This window comes from Aedes albopictus, chromosome 3 (genome assembly GCF_035046485.1).
Source record: "Aedes albopictus strain Foshan chromosome 3, AalbF5, whole genome shotgun sequence".
NCBI classification, from domain to species: Eukaryota; Metazoa; Arthropoda; class Insecta; order Diptera; family Culicidae; genus Aedes; species Aedes albopictus.
Window position 1 is genome coordinate 46,456,257 of NC_085138.1, and position 19,743 is coordinate 46,475,999.

At 42.6% G+C, this 19,743-nt stretch overlaps 1 protein-coding gene across 13 annotated transcripts in view; it reads left to right on the forward strand.

Moving 5' to 3' along the window:
* LOC109410419 (F-BAR domain only protein 2) overlaps positions 1–19,743 on the forward strand; it is a 111,236-nt gene that overhangs the window by 18,170 nt on the left and 73,323 nt on the right. For 6 of the 13 annotated variants that reach the window (XM_062856430.1, XM_062856431.1, XM_062856433.1 and 3 more), the window contains exon 1: positions 11,765–12,479. The exons of 1 other annotated variant lie outside the window; for it this stretch is intronic. In XM_062856430.1, coding sequence (XP_062712414.1) covers positions 11,919–12,479 — 561 coding nt within the window. In that variant the 5' untranslated portion in view covers positions 11,765–11,918. Of the gene's footprint in view, positions 1–11,764; positions 12,480–13,226; positions 14,202–16,281; positions 17,312–19,743 lie in introns of those variants that run through there. 6 more of the 13 variants (XM_062856434.1, XM_062856439.1, XM_062856428.1 and 3 more) reach the window with 5 other exon arrangements.

Sequence of the window (19,743 nt, forward strand, 5' to 3'; positions counted from 1 at the left end):
ACCATCGAGATTGAGGAGTCAGATCCGGTAGTCCCTTCCATTTGGTTCCATCATCGGCAACGTTTTGGTTGGTTGGAACGTATCTCCATTCGCACATCTCGGTGGTATCGAGGATCTCGCTGACTCGAAATGCTACAAATTGTGAATAGCGGCGGTGATCGGACTTGATCCAAAATAGCACGTCCTGTGAGTCGGACCAGTAGACCCGGCATGTAATCGGAATCGTTATGGCTGCAGATACCGTTTGGGCCAGTCTCGCACCTATTAATGCTGCTTGGAGTTCCAACCTCGGAATGGAAAGGAATTTCAGAGGTGCAACTCTAGTTTTAGCGGCCACCAAATTACATTTCACGATACCGTCATGAACAGAACGCAAGTAGCAAGCAGCAGCAATTCCATTGTCACTAGCGTCAACAAATGTATGAAGCTGGACGTCTCCATTGGCAGCTGTAAATCCACCGAAATAACACCGAGGAATACTAGTGCGTTCGACTTGCGGCAATACTGCAAGCCACGTTTGCCACTTCTCGTAAATAACATCGTTGATTTGGTCATCCCAGCCAATTCCGGAACGCCATACTTCTTGTAGAACGATTTTGAGATACATAAGGAAGTGAGCGATTAGCCCTAACGGGTCAAACATGGACATAAGGACGCGTAACATATCCCTTTTCGTTGGATGGTATTGACCTTCCAATAAAGCTTGTCCGTACCGATTCCATCCTACTTTGTAGGTGAATGTGTCGGAATCGGTGCACCACCACATTCCGAGAACTTTCTCCTGGGATATTTCTGATGTCGCGTCGAGATTTTTCTTTTCTGTTCGGTCCTCTTGCAATGCCTGGATGACACGCTTGGAATTACTAACCCAATTGCGGATCTCGAACCCACCTTCTGCGTGAACTTGCTTGACTTCTTGAGCAAGCTGAATCGCCTCTTCTTCTGTAGCTACACTCACTAACATATCGTACTAACGACGTAGTGACGCTTCTGAATCACCTCGGTAGCCGCCGGATAGTCACCTTTGAAACGTTCTGCGTTCAAATTCTTAACATATTGGGCGCTGCATGGAGAACAGCACGCTCCGAACGTCATCACCTGCAGAACGTAGACAGATAGGGTTCCATCCTGGTCGTACCACAGAAAACGTTGGCATTGCTGATCCTCTGGACGCATAAGCACTTGCAGGAACATCTCACGCACGTCACCGGATAGCGCAAAACGGCCTTCGCGGAACTGGATCAGTATGGTGAAGAGCTCGGAAAGCTGATCGGGTCCTTTGAGTAAAGCTGAGTTCAGAGACACACCGTATGCGGTCGCAGCTGCGTCCCAGACCATTCGGATCTTTCCAGGTTTATTTATGTTCGTAACGGGAAATATTGGAAGATACCATATCCGTGGATGTTTTCGGCTTAGTTCTTCTTCGTTAAGCTTTCTAGCATATCCCTTCACGACGAAATCGGAAATTTTCTGATTGAGAGCTTCGGCGAGCTCTGGGTTCTTATCCATTCGCTTTTTAAGGCATTGCAGTCGTTGGAGTGCCATTGGGAGACTGTCAGGTAGACGTGGATTGTCATGACGCCATAGTAAGCCTGTTTCGTAGCGGTCTCCCTTGAATACTGTGCGAGCTTCAAGAAGAGAGAGAGCACGCTCCTCTTCGGAAGAACGAAGAGTTTTCATAGGTTGAGCAATACCTAGGCTGTCGACTGCGAAATACTCCTTCATTTTTTGGTGAAGATTATCGTCCGTCGGTGAGTCGCAGGCGCATACGTGAAATACTGAGTGGGCAAGGTTTGCGGAGTTATCTTGATTCCCTCCACCACAGACTGCCCATCCGAGACGAGTTTTGACCGCGACTGGTTGGTGTAGAGCACCCTCGCGACTCTTTTTAATCAAGCTCAAATGCTGATCCTTCATTCCTATTAGAATCCTGGGCCGAACTTCTTGATAGGAAGTGATAGGCAAACCCTTGAGATGTGGGAATCGTTCACATAGCTCTGGAAGGTTAAGTGTTTGCGAAGGAAGGAGCAATTCCGCTACTGTTCGTACATCAGTCATTGGATACCGTTTCGATTCGTTATGCTGTGCAGACACCTCCAGCTTGACGGTCATTGATCCTTCCTCTCGACGTGTGGCTCCTCCTGTCCAGTGCAAACACAATGGCATCGGCTCTCCTTCAAGCTGCAGTTCGTCCGCTAGTTCTTTGTCGAGCAAAGTGAGTTCTGATCCGTCATCAAGAAAGGCGAACGTTTCAATGGACCGGTACTTTCCATGTAGCACAATGGGTAGATAGCGGAATAAAACTTGACTAGATGTAACTTGATGAGCATGACACCCGTGCTCGGATGAGCTTGGCATTGGAGGCGGTGTGGGATTTGGATGCTGAGTCGGGGAAGGTTCGTTTTGGTTGCTTGAAGTGATGGACGATTGTTGCATGCTTTTCTGGTCGTTGTGCAGCATCTCGTGGTGTTTCAACTCGCAGCCGCTCTTGCCGCACACCTTTGCTTGACACCATCCTTTGTGCTGACGTAGACATCTGCGACATAGTCCTAGATCTCGAACGGTTGCCCAGCGGGAGTCACGAGAGAATTCCAGGAAGCGTTTGCACTTTGCGATAGATTTACAGTATCCTTCACATACTGGGCAGCAATCGGCTACAGTTTCCGCATTGGATGGCGCTGCGGAGTGATTACCTGGATAAGTATCCTCAGAGTGGGCATTGACGTACGAGTTGCTCCTTTTTGTCACTCGTGGGTCGACACGAACCGGTTTGGAATCATAGGGTATGTTCGGAATGGTGACAGCACTAGCAGCTTCTGCAAGTGAGTATAGCCAATTACTGAAAGACGGTAAGTTGACCGTCGGTAGTGTCTGTCTGTATTGCGCCCAGTTCAACTTTATCGATGGGGGAAGCTTGTTAACGAGTTGGTGGAGAAAGGAGATATTGTAGAGATATTCCTCTAATCCACACGCATCCACAGTCGCACAAAAGTTTTCAACGCTAACGGCGAAGTCCACAAGAGCTTCCAGTTTATCCTCTCTCAGTGACGGAAGAGAATTTATTTTGGACATCATAGTGTGTACTGTGGTGACGAGTGTCTTACTTGCTCACCATGTACAACACACTAGTATGCAGCATGCATCTTCGTGGTGACGCGATAGCTGGCTAACGCTCTACAGCGCAGCAGTCGGGCAGTCAGTCTATTATACACTCTCGTTCTTAACAGACGCGGTTATCACAAGTGGCGACGAGGATAAAAAAAAAATCGAGAAAAAAAGGTGCTCGGGTGATTCGGCTTTACGGAAGCGATTTTAATTGCTGTTAATAATTGAACCTTCTTTTGTGGTGTGGTAAATGTGATTATAAGTTCTTGGAAGAGAAAATAACCGACCGAAGCGCGTGTAGTTGAAAAAAAAGGAGAGCAAAAGAGCGTCCATAGTCAAATTCAAGTGAAATGAAGATCATTAAAATGTGAATGGCTAACAGAATATGAAAGAAAAAAGTGTTTGAGTTCGTGTAGTGAGATAGCGATTATAGAATAATAATTATAAAAGAAAAATGCCTACAAAATGCAGCCTGAAAAATGCCCATTATCAGTGGTGCGTCGCCACAGACGCGGCTGGTGGTGACCTTGATTTTTTTTCTTGCTTGTGCGGGCGAGCACAAAACAAAGGCATGCGTGCTTAACAATGCGTTAGTTTGAAAACCAATCTGATAAGAGAAAAGCGCTCGTGCTGCAGTGTGAACAAAATGATTCAGTATAATAGGAAGTTATGGAATTTTAAGTGGTTTGATTCGCGAATTTCAGAACGATCATCGTCGTTTATTTGTTGTGGCAAAGAAAACTGCGATGGAAACGACTGCGATCAGGTAACATGAAATTAAAAAAAAAAAAAAACGTTGATAAAGGTATGTATGCATGTTTTAAAGTATTCTGAGAATGATATGATGTATTTCGGAGCGCCTTTGTTTTCAGTATTGTCTATCCGGTTGGAATCAAGACAGTCATTCAATCAAAACATTGCCATTTTCTTGGTCCACAAGTGTCGCAAATGTTTCGCATCTAGTGCGCTGTGTTGCTAAGAACAACGACAAGGATGCGCACTACTTTTGACATAATTCAAAAACGTCGCGAGTTGGGTCGCATCGCGACTTGCTTGTGGCGGCCCGACAATAATATTCTGAAGTACACATCTAATGCAATCAGGTTGCAGCAGATGATCCGAGTTTGAGATGAATCATTTGTGTGTTATAAAATAAGTTGTGACACAGCTGTGATTGAATTCACTAGAAACAGAAGTACCGTGATTGAATTCACTTGCGTTTGAATTGACGAGACATATCTGGCATTTCTGAAGACGGTTTTGATCTCACATTGTTTAGAAACACTCATTATGCGGTTGAAGAAATAAATAAAGAAAATCCGGTAAGAAATAAAATAACTAAGGTCGGTGAACGAGTTTTGTTTCCGTGTTTTCAATGACAGTTGAATTCATACAATTAGTCATTTTAGGAAACGACAACAGTGTTGATGATGATATTGATTTTCACGTGTTTAGACGCGAGCTCCTGTCTAATTTTCATTTATAAAATAAGCTCGTAAAATGGACTACAACAGATTTCCGAGCGGTGATTTAAAAGCAATTCTGCCACAAAATTTAAGTAAAAAAAAAAAAAATCTTCAGATTACATTTCAGCGTAGATACAGAACAAACAATAATATGTACATACCTAAATTTCACAATAACAAAAAAAAGTTGTATTCGATATTCAAAGAGTGATGTTGGTCTTACACGCTCTTCAAACTATGTTAATCTATTGCAAGAGTCAGTCATCTTAAAAAAAAAAAAAGTAATGGAAATCTGCATGGATCTGCGGTATATGTTTCAACCTGCCAAAATATTTCAGTTTGTTGCACAATGCTGTCATTGCTATCAAGTGTTTCTCCCGGATGACTGATAAACACAGTATGGTTAATATCATTGTATTGTCTAATGTTCAACAGGGAACATGGAAATTCATCACAGTATCAAAGTAGTTGGCGGATATTTATACAGTAATTCAAATAATTCAACATTGCTTAGATTTGTACTATTTATGGCAGGCGCGAAAATACTCTATACCCAAGGAAGTCAAGGAAGTCTTCACTACGAAAAGTTTCTGAACCAAACGAGAAGCAAACCCAGATACCCTCAGCATAGCATTGCAGAATTCCTTGCTCATTTACTGTCTATGTAGGCCCCACTAACATCTATGAATTCAACGTGATTTATTCGGTTGAAACCGCCGTACTTAGACTTGCAGTTGATGAATAAGTGGTGCATAGATTTGAAGTTTCGAGTGTTTCACCTTCGAATTGCTGTTTAGCTGTAACAAAAAAGTCAGTGATTGGACCGTGATTAAATTCACTAGAAACGCACGGAGGCTGTTCTGAACAAATTCAACGAAAGCATAAAGAGATTATCGTGATTTGATTCACTTGGAAACCACAAGGAAAAAAAATGTGATTAAATTCACTGAAAGGATGGCACAGAGAAATAAAGCACTGTGAAGCTTGTTCTTTTGGCAACAAGGAGCAATGCTCTGTCAATCGTAGTATCAAGGCAACTGCCGGTACGCACAACACACGATTAGGTTTGACACCAATCATTGGTATGGATCATTCCTTGGATCTTTCTTTTTCGGGTTAGGCGTACATCTTGCAGCCAAACCTTCCACTTCATCGCAATCGCACTCTTATCACGATCAGTGCTGCCAAATATCACGAATTTGGCTTTGAGAGCAAGTATTATGAATATCAAGCTTCGTAGTGAGTATAGCCATCTGCGGATGTATTTTAGTGACCATTTTAGATTACTATAGATTGATGAAATTAAATGGTAACATGTGACTCTTAAAAGCACTGGGTGATTTGCGTTTTCGAAAATTTTGACATTTTACCAGACTAATCAAGATACATCGTTGGATGGAGGCTTTGTTGGTATATGTGCGGGTTTGTGCCGGTATACAGTGTGTGCACCTCGAACAGTTGTAACGTACTCTTTTAAATCAATCCGTCCTGTATGGCTGGGCCGAGTTACAAAATTATTCACGCTTTTCATCACGTTCATTTTTCCATTATTATTTTTGCTTTTCAACAATGATCAGAACATAATGCAGTCGCATACGTTCGAAAAACAAATGATGAGTTTTGATGCGCAGGAGAATGGTGAAAAAAATGCTACATTGTCGGGAGTACAAGGAGCCTGCCGAAAAAAAGCAACCGAAATTGCGATGTTAGTGTGTTTGATTTTACTTGCAATCAACTAGAAGGTTGTGATTGGATTCACTAGCCCACAATGAAAAAAAAGAAAAAAGAAAGGAAATGTGATTGGATTCACTGAGAGTGCAAAGAGTATTGTGTTTGAATTCACTTCCATCCAGAGAGAAAGCAACGGACGAATGAATGAATGAGCGTACTCATTGGATAGTACATAGGCGGTTGTGATTGAATTCACTGAGAATAGGATCAAAGGATCGTGATTGAATTCACTGCAGAGATGCCAATGTGTTGCGAGAGTGAAGTGAGAACAGAGCTGTTGATGGTCGTGAGTTCCCCGTGACTTTAACATTTGGATTTTGCTAATATCGTTCTTTTTGGCGTTCAGTGTCATCGAAGGACTTCTGTGTCGATGAGAATTTTCGGCATACTTTAGGCAGACGAAGCTGAATGATAACATGAGGAAACAGTTGGCAGTTTGATTTTTCTTACATTAAAATTTTAAAACTAATGTAACTGTATGTAACTGCACAGGCATACTCACAGAATACAGGTACAGAAAGTAATTGTGATTGAAGTCACTGAGAATACGTGGATAGTTGTGTTTTGGTACACTGACAGACCGAGAAAGGATAGTCATGTTTTGTAGTTAAAAAAATCAATCTACCGGATACCATTCAGTCCTTGACCCTTATCAGTTACAGTGATTGGTTGAGTTAACTTTATTCCCGACTTTCGAATAAAATAATCGCATCTGACTCAAATGTTTCCAGTAAGTTACCGAACGAACCATTAAACTTGTACTTTTTTTATTTACAACTTAACCAGTCACACATTGTTGCTGTAACTACATGTTCCATCGTGTCAATTTGAACATTCTTACGTAGTACCAATAGTATTGATATCAGGTTTATTGGTTTGCAGGTGTTTGAATATCTTTAGAAGCTGTTATCTGTTATTGTTGTTGACGAGAGACTTTGACCCGTCATTCGTCCCTAACTTTGGAAACCACTGAGCAACAATACATCAAAGATTTACTGACGCAAGACAGAGGGTATTAAGACTGCACAGATCAGCGCACTTACAAAACACCCAGTGCAGTGGTGGACATTTGGAGCGCGATAGGCTAGAAACGACCTTAACTGCATAACACAGTAAGAATGTATTGTTGATGACATTAGTCAGATTTGTCGATCTGGTTAGATGAATGATATAGTGATTGATCAGAACAAGAAATGAAAGCTATGTACAGGGGGTGTCGTTTCGTTTGAAAACTAAATGCAATGTTTATTGTATAGTGGTCGGATGTTTAAAACACTTAAACAATGTTGTTTAGGCAGCCTTTGGAATGACAGATAATCAAAATGTTTTCATCAAGCAGTATATTGACGAGTTGTGATTAAATTCACTAAAAGCAGGAAAAAAGATGATTGAATTCGCTGAATTCTTGAATCCATAGTGGGAAAGAACAGTTGGTGCATAATATTTCCTAAAAGTGAATATAAGAGAACTGGAAACTCTGAGCAAGAAGTATTGATGAACTAACTCTCAAAAAGGAAAGTCAAAGTGGATTGTCTGAATTTGTTAGTATGTACATATTTAGCTCAAAGTGAGGTATAGCGAACATAAATGAAGCTTGAATCGTTTTTGTATCTATATTACCTAGATTAACACTAGGAAGCCAACGCGACAGCTGTGTAGAGCATTACACGGATATCTGGAAAACGATGATGAAATTAAGTAGGTATAAAACTATGGAGCTGCTGTTTGCTTGTAGCGGTCATATACGCGATCACTAGTCATTCAGATGACGGGAAGCATTTGCACTGGAGCTGTCCCCAAATAAAAGGATATCTCCATAAGGCGTAGACGTGGCTTCGTTATTGTGGTTTTGAAAAAAAAAAATGTAATAATTAAACGAAAGGAAGGGAGAGAAGGAACAGCTGTGCTGCAATTCTACAAATTAGTAAATAATGGGTGCATCCGCTTGGATTGACGCAAGCATACAATACAGCGTTTTGCAGAAAAATCATTCAAGTTAAATGAAGTGCCAATAGGCATAATTTGTTCCATAAAAGGCGTCAAGGAACCATTGCATTGAACTCATAAACAAACTCACTATGGCACTTTTGCTGATCAAACGTGTGTTGAGGGTACTAACTACGTTGGACAATTCAAAGGGTAAGTTGGACTTAAGAACAGTTCAAACTAGTGAACATTTAGATTAAAGAAAGGGGGATGTGGTGACGAGTGTCTTACTTGCTCACCATGTACAACACACTAGTATGCAGCATGCATCTTCGTGGTGACGCGATAGCTGGCTAACGCTCTACAGCGCAGCAGTCGGGCAGTCAGTCTATTATACACTCTCGTTCTTAACAGACGCGGTTATCACATGTACAATTATCTCTGGCTGCCCGAACAACATCTTCAGAGTTGACATGACCCCGCCTACATTTGATGGATGCAGCAGTCTGCTTTTTACTGCCTCGTACGCGCGGCCCTTCAAGCTTCGTTGTAGGCGGACGATATTCTCCTCGCTGGTAAACCCGCACAATGCTGTTGTGCTGTTGAAGGTTGCGAAAAACAGAGGCCATTCCTCTGGGTTTCCAGAGAACGTAGGTAGATCCTTGGCAACTGCTTGCCGAGCAGCCAGCTGCTTACGGGAAATCGGACATGGATCCTCTTCTTGATCGTAGACATGAGAAGCCCGCATGGTAGATGAAAGAGGAGGGTTCGGTAGATAAGCTTGCGATTGGTTCGGATGTGGAACGAACTGTTGATACCCCGGAGTCGGTACATTTCGAGAAAACTGACGACTCGCGTCTGGTTCTGGGAAATGCGATACATAATCTCGTGGTTGATCTCGTTGTGCTGTTTGTAACACCGGTCGCGGTGCATCCAGCGATTGACCGGGCAGTAATACACCGCGTGCCCCAGAATGAGAAATATGTGCTATCGACACTCGACGTGGGACCTCGTGGGAGCTGATTAGTTGAGATTCCAACTGCCGCATTCTTCCGTCTGAAGCAGGCGGTTCTACGGAACAAGTTCGCAAGGATTCCGGTACTGGAAATGGATCCGGTGGATTTGGCTCAGGTAATGATGAGCGGCTACTGCCGTTGCGTATACTATTCGGGCGGGCAAGCTGTACTTTACTCAACCGCTCAGTTAGATCAAATTGGTTCACCATGCCCAGCTGTCTTGACTGGCTTCGATGACCGCTCGTACTCGCCACCCAATGCTCTGTTCTGCTAACTGCATCGTCCATAGAAGAACCACTTTCAGACATAGCTTGCTCCAGTAACTGGTACTTTTGCTCAAGAAACACCTTTTCTTTCTTCGCTTCATCCGCTATAATTGCTCGTTGCTGCTCTGCCTCACGCCGCTCAATACTCCTCAGCTCCTCCAGTTTTTGCAGTTTGAGCTTAGCGAGCGCCTGCGAGGAACGCCCCGATGAAACTGAAGCATTCCTAGACGGTTGTCTGCTCGTATTCACTACCCATCGCAAGGAAGTCACGAACGGGGTTTGATTCTCATCGTTCGGTTGAATAGGGTGATTCGCTGTCGAATTCAGCGCTGCCGTGATCGTCTGCGACTGTGCTGGGAACTGCTGGTGTGATAGTGCAGACAACGGATTCAATTCTGCCTCAGCCACCTGCATTGATGGATTACCGCTTCCTCGATGAGCAGTCGAATTTGTTTCCCGGACACCTTTCGCTTTTCCGCATTTGGCACAACTCCAAGGATGATTCTCGATCTGCTGTGTTACTCCCACACACTGGAAGTGATGCCATTTCAGACAGTCGTCGCATTGCACCATTTCCTCCGTGTCAACTCCTCGGCACACTTGGCATGTCCGCCCGGGGTGAGACTCCTCCGGATCTTCCGTGACCACCACTTGAACACCACTATTCACACTATCTTTCACACCAACACCATGGCTCGGTTTGCCTGACCGATTTGACCGTAGAGTACGACTCGACATGACCGGAGTATGCACATTAAACGAAAATAATAAATTGTTGGAAATTGCCAACAACCTCGGGTGATTCCGCAATAATAATCCCGGAAATAAAACGGCCGGCGATTGGGTTTTTGGTTTTAATCCGGATGATTATTATTTTCCTAAGAAGGTTACATAAGTTCAACATGTAATTGGTGTTTCTTGATTGTGATGTTAATTATGTGTCTATAGAGAAATGTGAGTATGTACAATATTATTAATTGTCACTTACGTTTAGTCCCGAATTCAATGTTTCGTTTCCCTCCGTGTAGGGTGCCTGTACCAGTTATCGCACTACCTAAGAAAAACTACTTCTACAAAAATAAGAAGAAGACCGACGAATGTCGTCGATATGTCAAATGATAGATTTGTTTTCATACTTTACAGGAAAAATATAAAATCTGAGCCAAACCCAGTTTTACTATTTATTACGGCGTGTGCCAATAATAGGAACCCTGTACCAGTTATGGACATACTTGTTAATTTCGGTTCCACTTCGCACTATTTACATGCATTCCTTATGGGATTTGCCATAACTGGTACACTATGGCGAAATAGGGTGCAAGGAAGCCGAAATTTCAAGGAAAATGATTTATTTCTACCATAATTTGAGCAAAATGTGATATTTGAATGAGTGCAATCATCTTTTATGAACGTGATCTACTGTTCACATATTTTTTCTTGATGATTTGCATCGTTAAAGGTTGAAAATCAACTATGGCGAATTTGAGGTACTATAGCCATAACTGGTACACTGAACCTAATCAGTTCAAGTCTGTCTTGAGTCTAATCGTTTTGTCATCCACCGTTTGTACAATGTATGTTTTTGCCGTTTTGTCGCACTAGTCCGTACTATCTAACCTGCCGTACTTTTAGTAATAGCATATAGGTTGTTTTTAGGCTATATGTGGTCGACAACGTAGATTAAGTTGAACACATGACAGAGGAAACTGTCATTCCATCTATCGTTCGGTGCCACCCGATGCCCAACGTAGTCTCGACCGTTCTGCAACATCTGACTTTAGGCTGGCCCAAAGTGTAGTGAAGGCGCGATGGCGTGGATTCGCCAACACTTAGTTTTGACCATCGTTCAATGCAAGGAGACAATCATAATACAAATGAACAGCTGAGATATTAACGAAAGAGAGGGGAACAAAAGAGAGCCTCTCTTCTGCAGATAGGACCTTTAGACATGTTTGGCCTGCTTTTGCTCGGGCTTTTGACAGTTGGTGTACTGAGCTTCAGTAAAATCGATTAGTTTCGGTAATCTGAATTAGTTCTGTTGCTCTGTTATCGTCAAAAAAGTACCGAATTGCCTCATTATTGAGTGTGCAGAGTTGAATATAATCAACATTTCCGTATCGTATTCAGCTGAAAGCTGAACTGTTGAACAAAGTGAGGTTAAAGTCTAGAGTCTAACCGTTAGACCGGTGCTTACAGTAGCCTGTTAGGAACAAATAATGATTGTTGTGAGGAAATGTAAAGTTTGAATAAGTTAAGTTGCTGTTGGTGTCAAATCAATGTTTGGTATCGAGCTTGAGTTTTCATTGCTGGTTGGCAGATCAAGAGGCAACTTCATATGCATGATTTTTATTAGTTGCTAGTTTCAAACGAATAGTGAGTGATAGAACTGCAAAAGAAAACGTGTGAAAATGGTAGTAGTTAGTGTAATATCTGTTAGCAATGATAATGCGCCCACTGCAACTACATATTTGGCGAACCTGTGTGCCCTCTACGGGGACGTCCTAGATGCTCGAAATGTTGGAAAGCAAACGCATGTGTATATGCCAAATCTCGGAGAAGCTAAGCTAGCCGTACGTCATCTAAAAGGCAGCCTACTCAATGGTTCGAGCCTTATTTCGACACTACACCACGGCACACAATTATCGCAGACAGTTTTCCCCAATTGCGTCCCGAAAAGAATCCACGCTTCAGCGGATGAGAACGTGGCTCGGTATCAATTTCTGGTGTCGAACGTTGGAAGAAATGTGCCGTTGGAGGAGCTGCTGGACCAATTTCGTGCCTACGGAAAGGTTATTGCCGGCGGACGAAAGGGAAGTACCACAGCTTTGGTAGTACTGGAGACCTGTCAGTGTGGCTCAAAAGTACGGGATAAAGTTTCCGGCACGGTTGTAAGAGGACATCGTATCAAAGTGAACTTCAGTTATGGACCGGAATTGCAAACAGCGGCAACTAAATACATCGAAGCTGAGGTAAATATGTTTATTTCTTTACAATAACTGTACGTTATAAAAATCCGGCCCAAACTCTGGATCATTATCTATTTGAGCAGCCCAACTTGTCCGCCGTAGGTCTGGTACCATCCCACTATTTTCTATCCGACATTTTTGCAGCTTACTCTGCACAAGTGCCTAGTGTATCCTTGTATCCTTCTAGTGTCTTGTATACTTCTAGATGCTAGATTCACCGTAGAGTCCAGCAAGCTCGTGGTACATACTTCATTGCCACACAACGTTTTTCTGCTTACAGGTCTTGCTCGAGTATGGTCCAAGTTTCATGTTCATATAGGATCACAGGAATTGTACAGAGTTAATTTTGTACATGGTACATTTGCGGCAGAGGTGATATATTTGTCTCAGCAGTTTCTTCTGGAACTTGCGGTAAGCATGACTTGCACTGATGATGCACCATTATCTCTCTCATCTCACGTTGTTGTCGGTTGTTAGCAAGTCATCGAGGTACACGAATTCCTCCACCATCTTTAAAAGTATCTATTGTCATTGTTGTCAGTGTCCTGACTTGCTGAGTTTTACCTACCAGTTTCACTTATCCAAGTTAATCTGATGAGCACAAGAAAATTTGTTAAGCAATGACGACACTTGACAAAACTTTGACGTCTGATTCGTCAAACAGCCAAAATTTAGTACATGTTCTTCATTGTATCAATAAACCTAAACATTCAGGTTCGATTTATTGGTGTAATAAAGAACTGGCAAAGCGCTCAGTTCTTTATTTCTTGAGAAAAAAAACTCTTTCCGATGATAATTCAAAACAGTACCAAACAGTTGTTGACATTGTACACCAAATGTAATGATCATTTTAACCAAAAATTTTGTTAGTTAATTGAAAGTTTGAATAGTTTACTATTTGACCACTTTTAACAGTTAATTTTTGACCAAGGCGTTCAGGGCAAACACAATCATCATGTCAAATTTATCTGTGTCAAAAATTTGGCGTTTGGGAAAACAGTGTATCAGCACCTTAACTATGTGTGTCCGGTATCGTGCTTTCTTTTTCACAGTTTGTTGGCAGACCAAGTGGTAACTAGATATGTAAGATTTCGTTGTTAGTTTCAAATGAAAAGTGAGTGATAGAACTTCAAAAGAAATCGTGTGAAAATGGTAGTAGTTAGTGTAATATCTGTCTACATTAATAACGCGCTCATATCAACCGCAACTTTGGTGAACCTATGTGCCATCTACGGAGACGTCCTAGACGTTCGAAAGATTGGAAAGCATGCACATTCCATGTGGCATGTGTTCATGCCAAATCGCACAGAGGCTAAACAAGCCGTACGTCATCTAAGTTGCCGCATAATCAATGGTGCGAGCCTAGTTTTGAAACTACTCCGTGATAAGCAATTATCGCAGGAAGTTTTCCCCAACCGGATTTCGAAAAGAATCCACGCTTCGGCGGATGAGAACGTTGCTCGGTATCAATTTCTGGTGTCGAACGTTGGCAGAAATGTGCCGTTACAGGAGATTGTGGACCGGTTTCGTGTCTACGGAAAGGTTATTGATGGCCGACGAAACGAAAGTATCACAGTTGTTGTACAATTGGAGACCTGTCAATGTGGCTGGGATATACGGGATGAATTGTTCGGCACGCTAGTCCGAGGACACCGTACCAAAGTGAATCTGCTCCATTGTGAAGCGGAATGGAAAACAACGGAAACTAAATGCATCTTAAATGAGGTAAATATGCTCGTTTTTATTTATTTATTTCTGTACGTCACCAAATACAGCTCGCAGCTGCTCGGAAAGGTCATACACTCTTCGGATCACTATCTATCTGGGCAGCCCAACTTGTCCTCTGTGCTTCCTATCGTCTGGTACCATCCGGTTATTTTGCAAACATCATCTTTATCAGGTTTCCATCCGTCATTTTTGCAGCTTACCCTGCACAAGTGCCTAGCGTACCCTCGTATCCTTCTAGTTTTCGTTAACTTCTAGAAGCTAAGTTCACCGCAGAGTCCAACGAGCTCATGCTACATGCTTCATCGCCGTACAACTTTTTACTGCTTGCAGGTCTTGCTCGAGCATGGTCCAAGCTCTCCATGCTCGTAGAGGACCACAGGAATTATAAGCGTTTTGTCCATGGTACGTTCGGTACGGATGTGAAACATTTCTTTAGGCGGTTTCTTCAGGAGCTTGTAGTAGGGAAGACTTCCACTGATGATTCACCGTCATATCTCTCGTCTCTCGTTGTTGCCAGCTGTTAGCAAGGAATCGAGGTATCCGAATTCCTCCTCCAGTATCCATTGTCATTGCAGTCAGTTTCCTGTCTTGCTCAGTATCAACTGAACTACTAGAATCTACCACCAGTCAGCCTGTATACAAATGCACCACCTTCTCAGATGTTCTGTCGCTGAAGTCCGTGTCCTTCGCGAAACAAATAAACCGGATCTGTTGACGTTCGTACTCGGCTCTTCGCATGACTCCTTCCAGCGCAATGTTAAATTGCAGTCACAGAAATCCACTATCCTGTCAAAAATCTCCTCGAGAATCCGATCAACTAAAGTGCGCTCGTCTGAAGTCTCCTTAGCTTCCATGATTTTTCATAGCTCCAATCGGACGATCCTCTCGTATTCCGCTCTGAAGTCGATGAACGGCTTATGCGTTTGGATCTGATATTCACGGGACTTCTGGACGATTTGTTGTACGGTGGAAATTTGATCCGTTGTCGAGCGGCCGTCGACGATGCCAGCTTGATAACTTCCCGCGTACTCATTCGCTTTAGCCCAAAGACAACGAAAAATAATTTGGGAACTTTTTAGGATGAAAGCTTCATTGAAGTTTCAAATGATGACCAAAGCAAAGATGAATATGCAATAAAGCCTTTGTCATCTTGATGCACAATAGACCTCTGCATTAGTTCAATGGCATTTGACAACGACAACGACTACCAGCAGAGAAACTCAGAGACGCATTGTGGCAGTAAATCGAGCTTACTTTGGAGGAGGACTCCGCAGAACTCTACGATTGAATAAAGTTCGCCGTTACACGAGGTTAGCATGTACTACTATACGTACAGAGAACAGAAGGTGTTGCGTAGCATCTACGGTCGAGTGCAGATGAAAGTCGGAACGTGAAGAAGGCGAATGAATCACGAGCTATGTACTTCAGATGCGTGGGCGGGCCACGTGGTCACAATGTCGGATAGCAACCCGATAATGGTTCTCGAGAGCAATCCGACCGGTACAAGAAGACGTGGTGCATGATAAATGGGAAATAGAAAAACGGAGACAATGGGATTCGACCAAATTTTGGTCATCTCAGACTCCTCCACCGTACCCGACCCTTTATCATGTACATAGTTTTGACAGCCGATGAACACATGGGTGAAAGTTGAACACAAGGGAATTTGCTAAGCACCGACGACATTTGACCAGACATCGTTAAGTTGTACTTACACTTCTAGCTATCAATCCCATGGCGATAGATTGTCATGGCTAGAGTGACTGGAAGGGAAAGTGGTGTCAATGTCAAAATTGGAACAGCGGCCATCTGTCAACTCCATACAAATTCCCGTTCCAAACGAGCAGGAGACCTGTCAAAATTGGAACATGACGCCACTCTCCCTTCCAGTCACTCTAGTCATGGCTATCCTTATATGTTTACTTTTTGCATGAAAATTTTTGAGGTTATGTTTGTAGTGTAAGCCTTTATTGCCAAACGTCTGATACGTCAAATAGACAAATATTAGCACATGTTTTTCATTACATCAAGAAACCTAACCTCAAAATGTTTAATACATAGTTCTCAAATAATTTCGACTGATCTAACATGAGCAAGAAAAGGCAAACAAAGAAGAAGAGTGTTTTGTCTCTAACTTGCATATGTTTCGTCAAAACAACCTGTGAATTGTCAAACATTTTGAGGTTAGATTGGTTGGGCTAATAGAGAGTTGGCAAAGCGTGTAGTTCTGTATTTCTTGAGGAGTCGTATCACCAAAGGCTTAAAAACTATGCTCGATGTCGATTCAGTGCGTACTGAACAGTTGATGATATTTTAAAAACTAAACATCATGATCATTCAGCAAAAAACATGTTTGCAAATTGAAAGTTTGAATAAGTTAAGTAACCGTGTGTGTCTAATCAATGTTTGGTACCAAGCTTTATTTTTCATAGTTTGTTAGCAGATCAAGTGAACTACATATCTAAGATATATTTCGTTGTTAGTTTCAAACGAATTGTGAGTGATAGAACTGCAAAAGAAATCGTGTGAAAATGGTAGTAGCTAGTGTAATTCATGTCTACATGCATAATGCGCCCATATCAACTGCAACTTTGGCGAACCTATGTGCCATCTACGGGGACGTTCTAGACGTTCGAAAGGTTGCAAAGCAAGCGAATTCCATGTGGCATGTGTACATGCCCAATCGCACAGAGGCTGTGCTAGCCGTACGTCATCTAAGTTGCCGCATAATCAATGGTTCAAGCCTAGATTTGAAACTACTCCGTGACAAACAGTTATCGCAGGAAGTTTTCCCCAACCGTGTCCCGAAAAGAATCCACGCTTCGGCGGATGAGAACGTGGCTCGGTATCAATTTCTGGTGTCGAACGTTGGAAGAAATGTGCCGTTGGAGGAGATTGTGGACCTGTTCCGTATTTACGGAAAGGTTATTGACGGCCGACGAAACGAAAGTATCACAGTTGTTGTAGAATTGGACACCTGTCATTGTGGTTTGGATATACGGGATGAACTGTCTGGCACGCTAGTCAGAGGACACCGCATCAAAGTGAATCTCCTCCATTGTGGAGCGGAATGGAAAGCTACGGAATATAAACGTATCAAAGATGAGGTAAATATGATCGTTTGCAATTATTTATTTCTGTACGTCACAAAATACAGTCCGCCGCTGCTTCCTCCCATCCTCGGTAACGACCTACACTCTCCGGATCACTATTTATCTGGGCATCGTTTGGTACCATCCGGCTATCTAGCAAGCATAATCTTTAACGGGTTTCTATCCGTCATTTTTTTTTAACTTGCCCTATACAAGTTCCTAGTGTATCCTTCTATTAACTACCTTCTGAATGCTAGGTTCTCCGTAAAGTACAACAACCTACGTCGACGCACACCAACATTGCAATTGCTTGCAAGTCTTCCTCGAGCTTGTGAAGCCCGCATCTTTTTTTGTCCGCAGTTTATGCTGAAGCCCGTAGTAGGTACGACTTCCACCGATAATCTGCCTCCATACTATTGCTCCTAGCGCAAATCCCATAGAAATTACAATTGAGCGATCATGCTGCAGCATGGGTCCTGACAGAATGTGGAACGTCACAAGCGACAGCAGAAACGGCCTAGGTCTAGGGTACAACTTTTTTCGCAGGCGTCGGATTATCTTGTGGTCTTTGACAAAGTTGTCTACCTTCAAATAAGTAATAGATGAACGCTTACATCGCCATCTAGCGGCCAAAAGCTGAAACTTGTTTTTTTTTCTGAATACATTCCTAACTTTTCTTTTCGTACAAACTTCAATCTCGTTAAGCGTTTCCTTACACTTGATGGGCTTGACAATTTTACTGAAGCTTTTGGGTGACTAATTGAAGGTTTTCCTCGAGCTTCTTCAAGACTAAGTTTTTTTTTCTATATAAAGTTGAACCACCCTACTTCTCAGCTACCGTGCTCACAAATTTCCATCCCTGGGTATAGGCCATGAATAATTGTTTAATATGAGCATCGTATATCCAATGCAGATCTAACCGAGCATTGACTGCTGGCATTTCACCTTGATTCTGGTGCTACCAGCCATCAGAAAATATGTACATTGTATTTGAAGTGTCTCCACATCAACCGGTGGGGAGACAATTGACTGACTAGAACTAGGCACTCCGAAACGCAAGTACCTAACTGCTCATTTGAATGTTTGTGCTTCCCACTGCGCTACATAGCATGTAGTTTCGGTGAAGAGTTAGTACTATGATGTGATGTGCTGTGCATAGCTGTAATACACCGTTGTTTTGGGTGTGTTATTTGATTACGTGAGAACGTTGACATCAGGGTACATTTTTTTCGATACCTACTGGATACTGGACGTAGTCATGCGGTTATACACAGCTTTACGCCATATGGGCGGTGCTGAGTTTTATAACGTGCAATAAATTTACTACTGAGTTTAATGCTCTCAATTAAACACTTAGATAGGAGCAGCAGGCTCAAACAAGCTTATCAGTAATCATGTAGGTTAGATCTATGCATGATGTTCAGTAACACTAATTTGTAAGTGTAGGTAGACAATCTGCCACATTAGGCGGGTTCTTTTTCGCCTTCTTCTTCTGTGGTAAATTTGAAAACTGCTTCTCAGTTTACTGTTCTATGAATACTTTCACAATTGTTAAGTGAGTGCTATATAAAAGTTGCATTTTGCATTCTTACTTCATACGGGACTACGAACTTGTTTCGTTTGCGAATATGTAGCCATGTAAAAAGATTCTGGACCGTACCGGGAATGGAACCCAGAAACTTTCAGTAAGGTTCGTAGCTTCGTAGCGGCGTGTTATGCACCTGAGCTAAAGAAGTCTTCGAACTTATAGGAAGGGCCCATATAGCCGATGCGGTGAGTGCACGGGTATTCAGCAGGACCTTGCTGATGGTTCGATTCCTGGTCGGTCCAGGAACTTTTCGTTATGGTGATTTCCTGATTTTCTTGGGCATAGAGTATCTTCGTGCCTGCCACACGATATACAAATGCAAATGTTCATTGACAGAGGAAGTTGTGAGTTAATAACTGTGCTAAAGTAATGATCAGGGTTTGTCCCAACCTGGAACCCTACGCCAAGGAAGAAGATGAAGAATACTCCTGAGAAAATTCAACATCAAGCTCCGCATTACCTGCTGCGACGATGTCACATCTCTTGTCGTGTCGCGTCACGCGTGATCAGTCACGCGAAACGTCGAACTCAACCAACCCGGTAAATCACAGTTATAGCCATAGCCACTAGCCAGTCAGTCAGACAGTCAGTGCACGAAAGCAAGCGCATGGCGATGGCGGCGCCTTCTGTTTTGGGACGTGCCGCGCCCTAGTCTAGTGGTGCGGTGCTCTCTGGATATTTTATTGAATTATTTATCGAAATGGGCGTTTGCTTGTGTTGCTGCATCATCATCATCTCGTTTAGCTTCGAGATAGATATTTACACGATAGATACATGTTTCTGTTCAATCTATGCATCGTCAGAAAGTTACATCCATTATAACGTTAGTTGCAGGAATGCACTTTGGAGTACTTGTTTT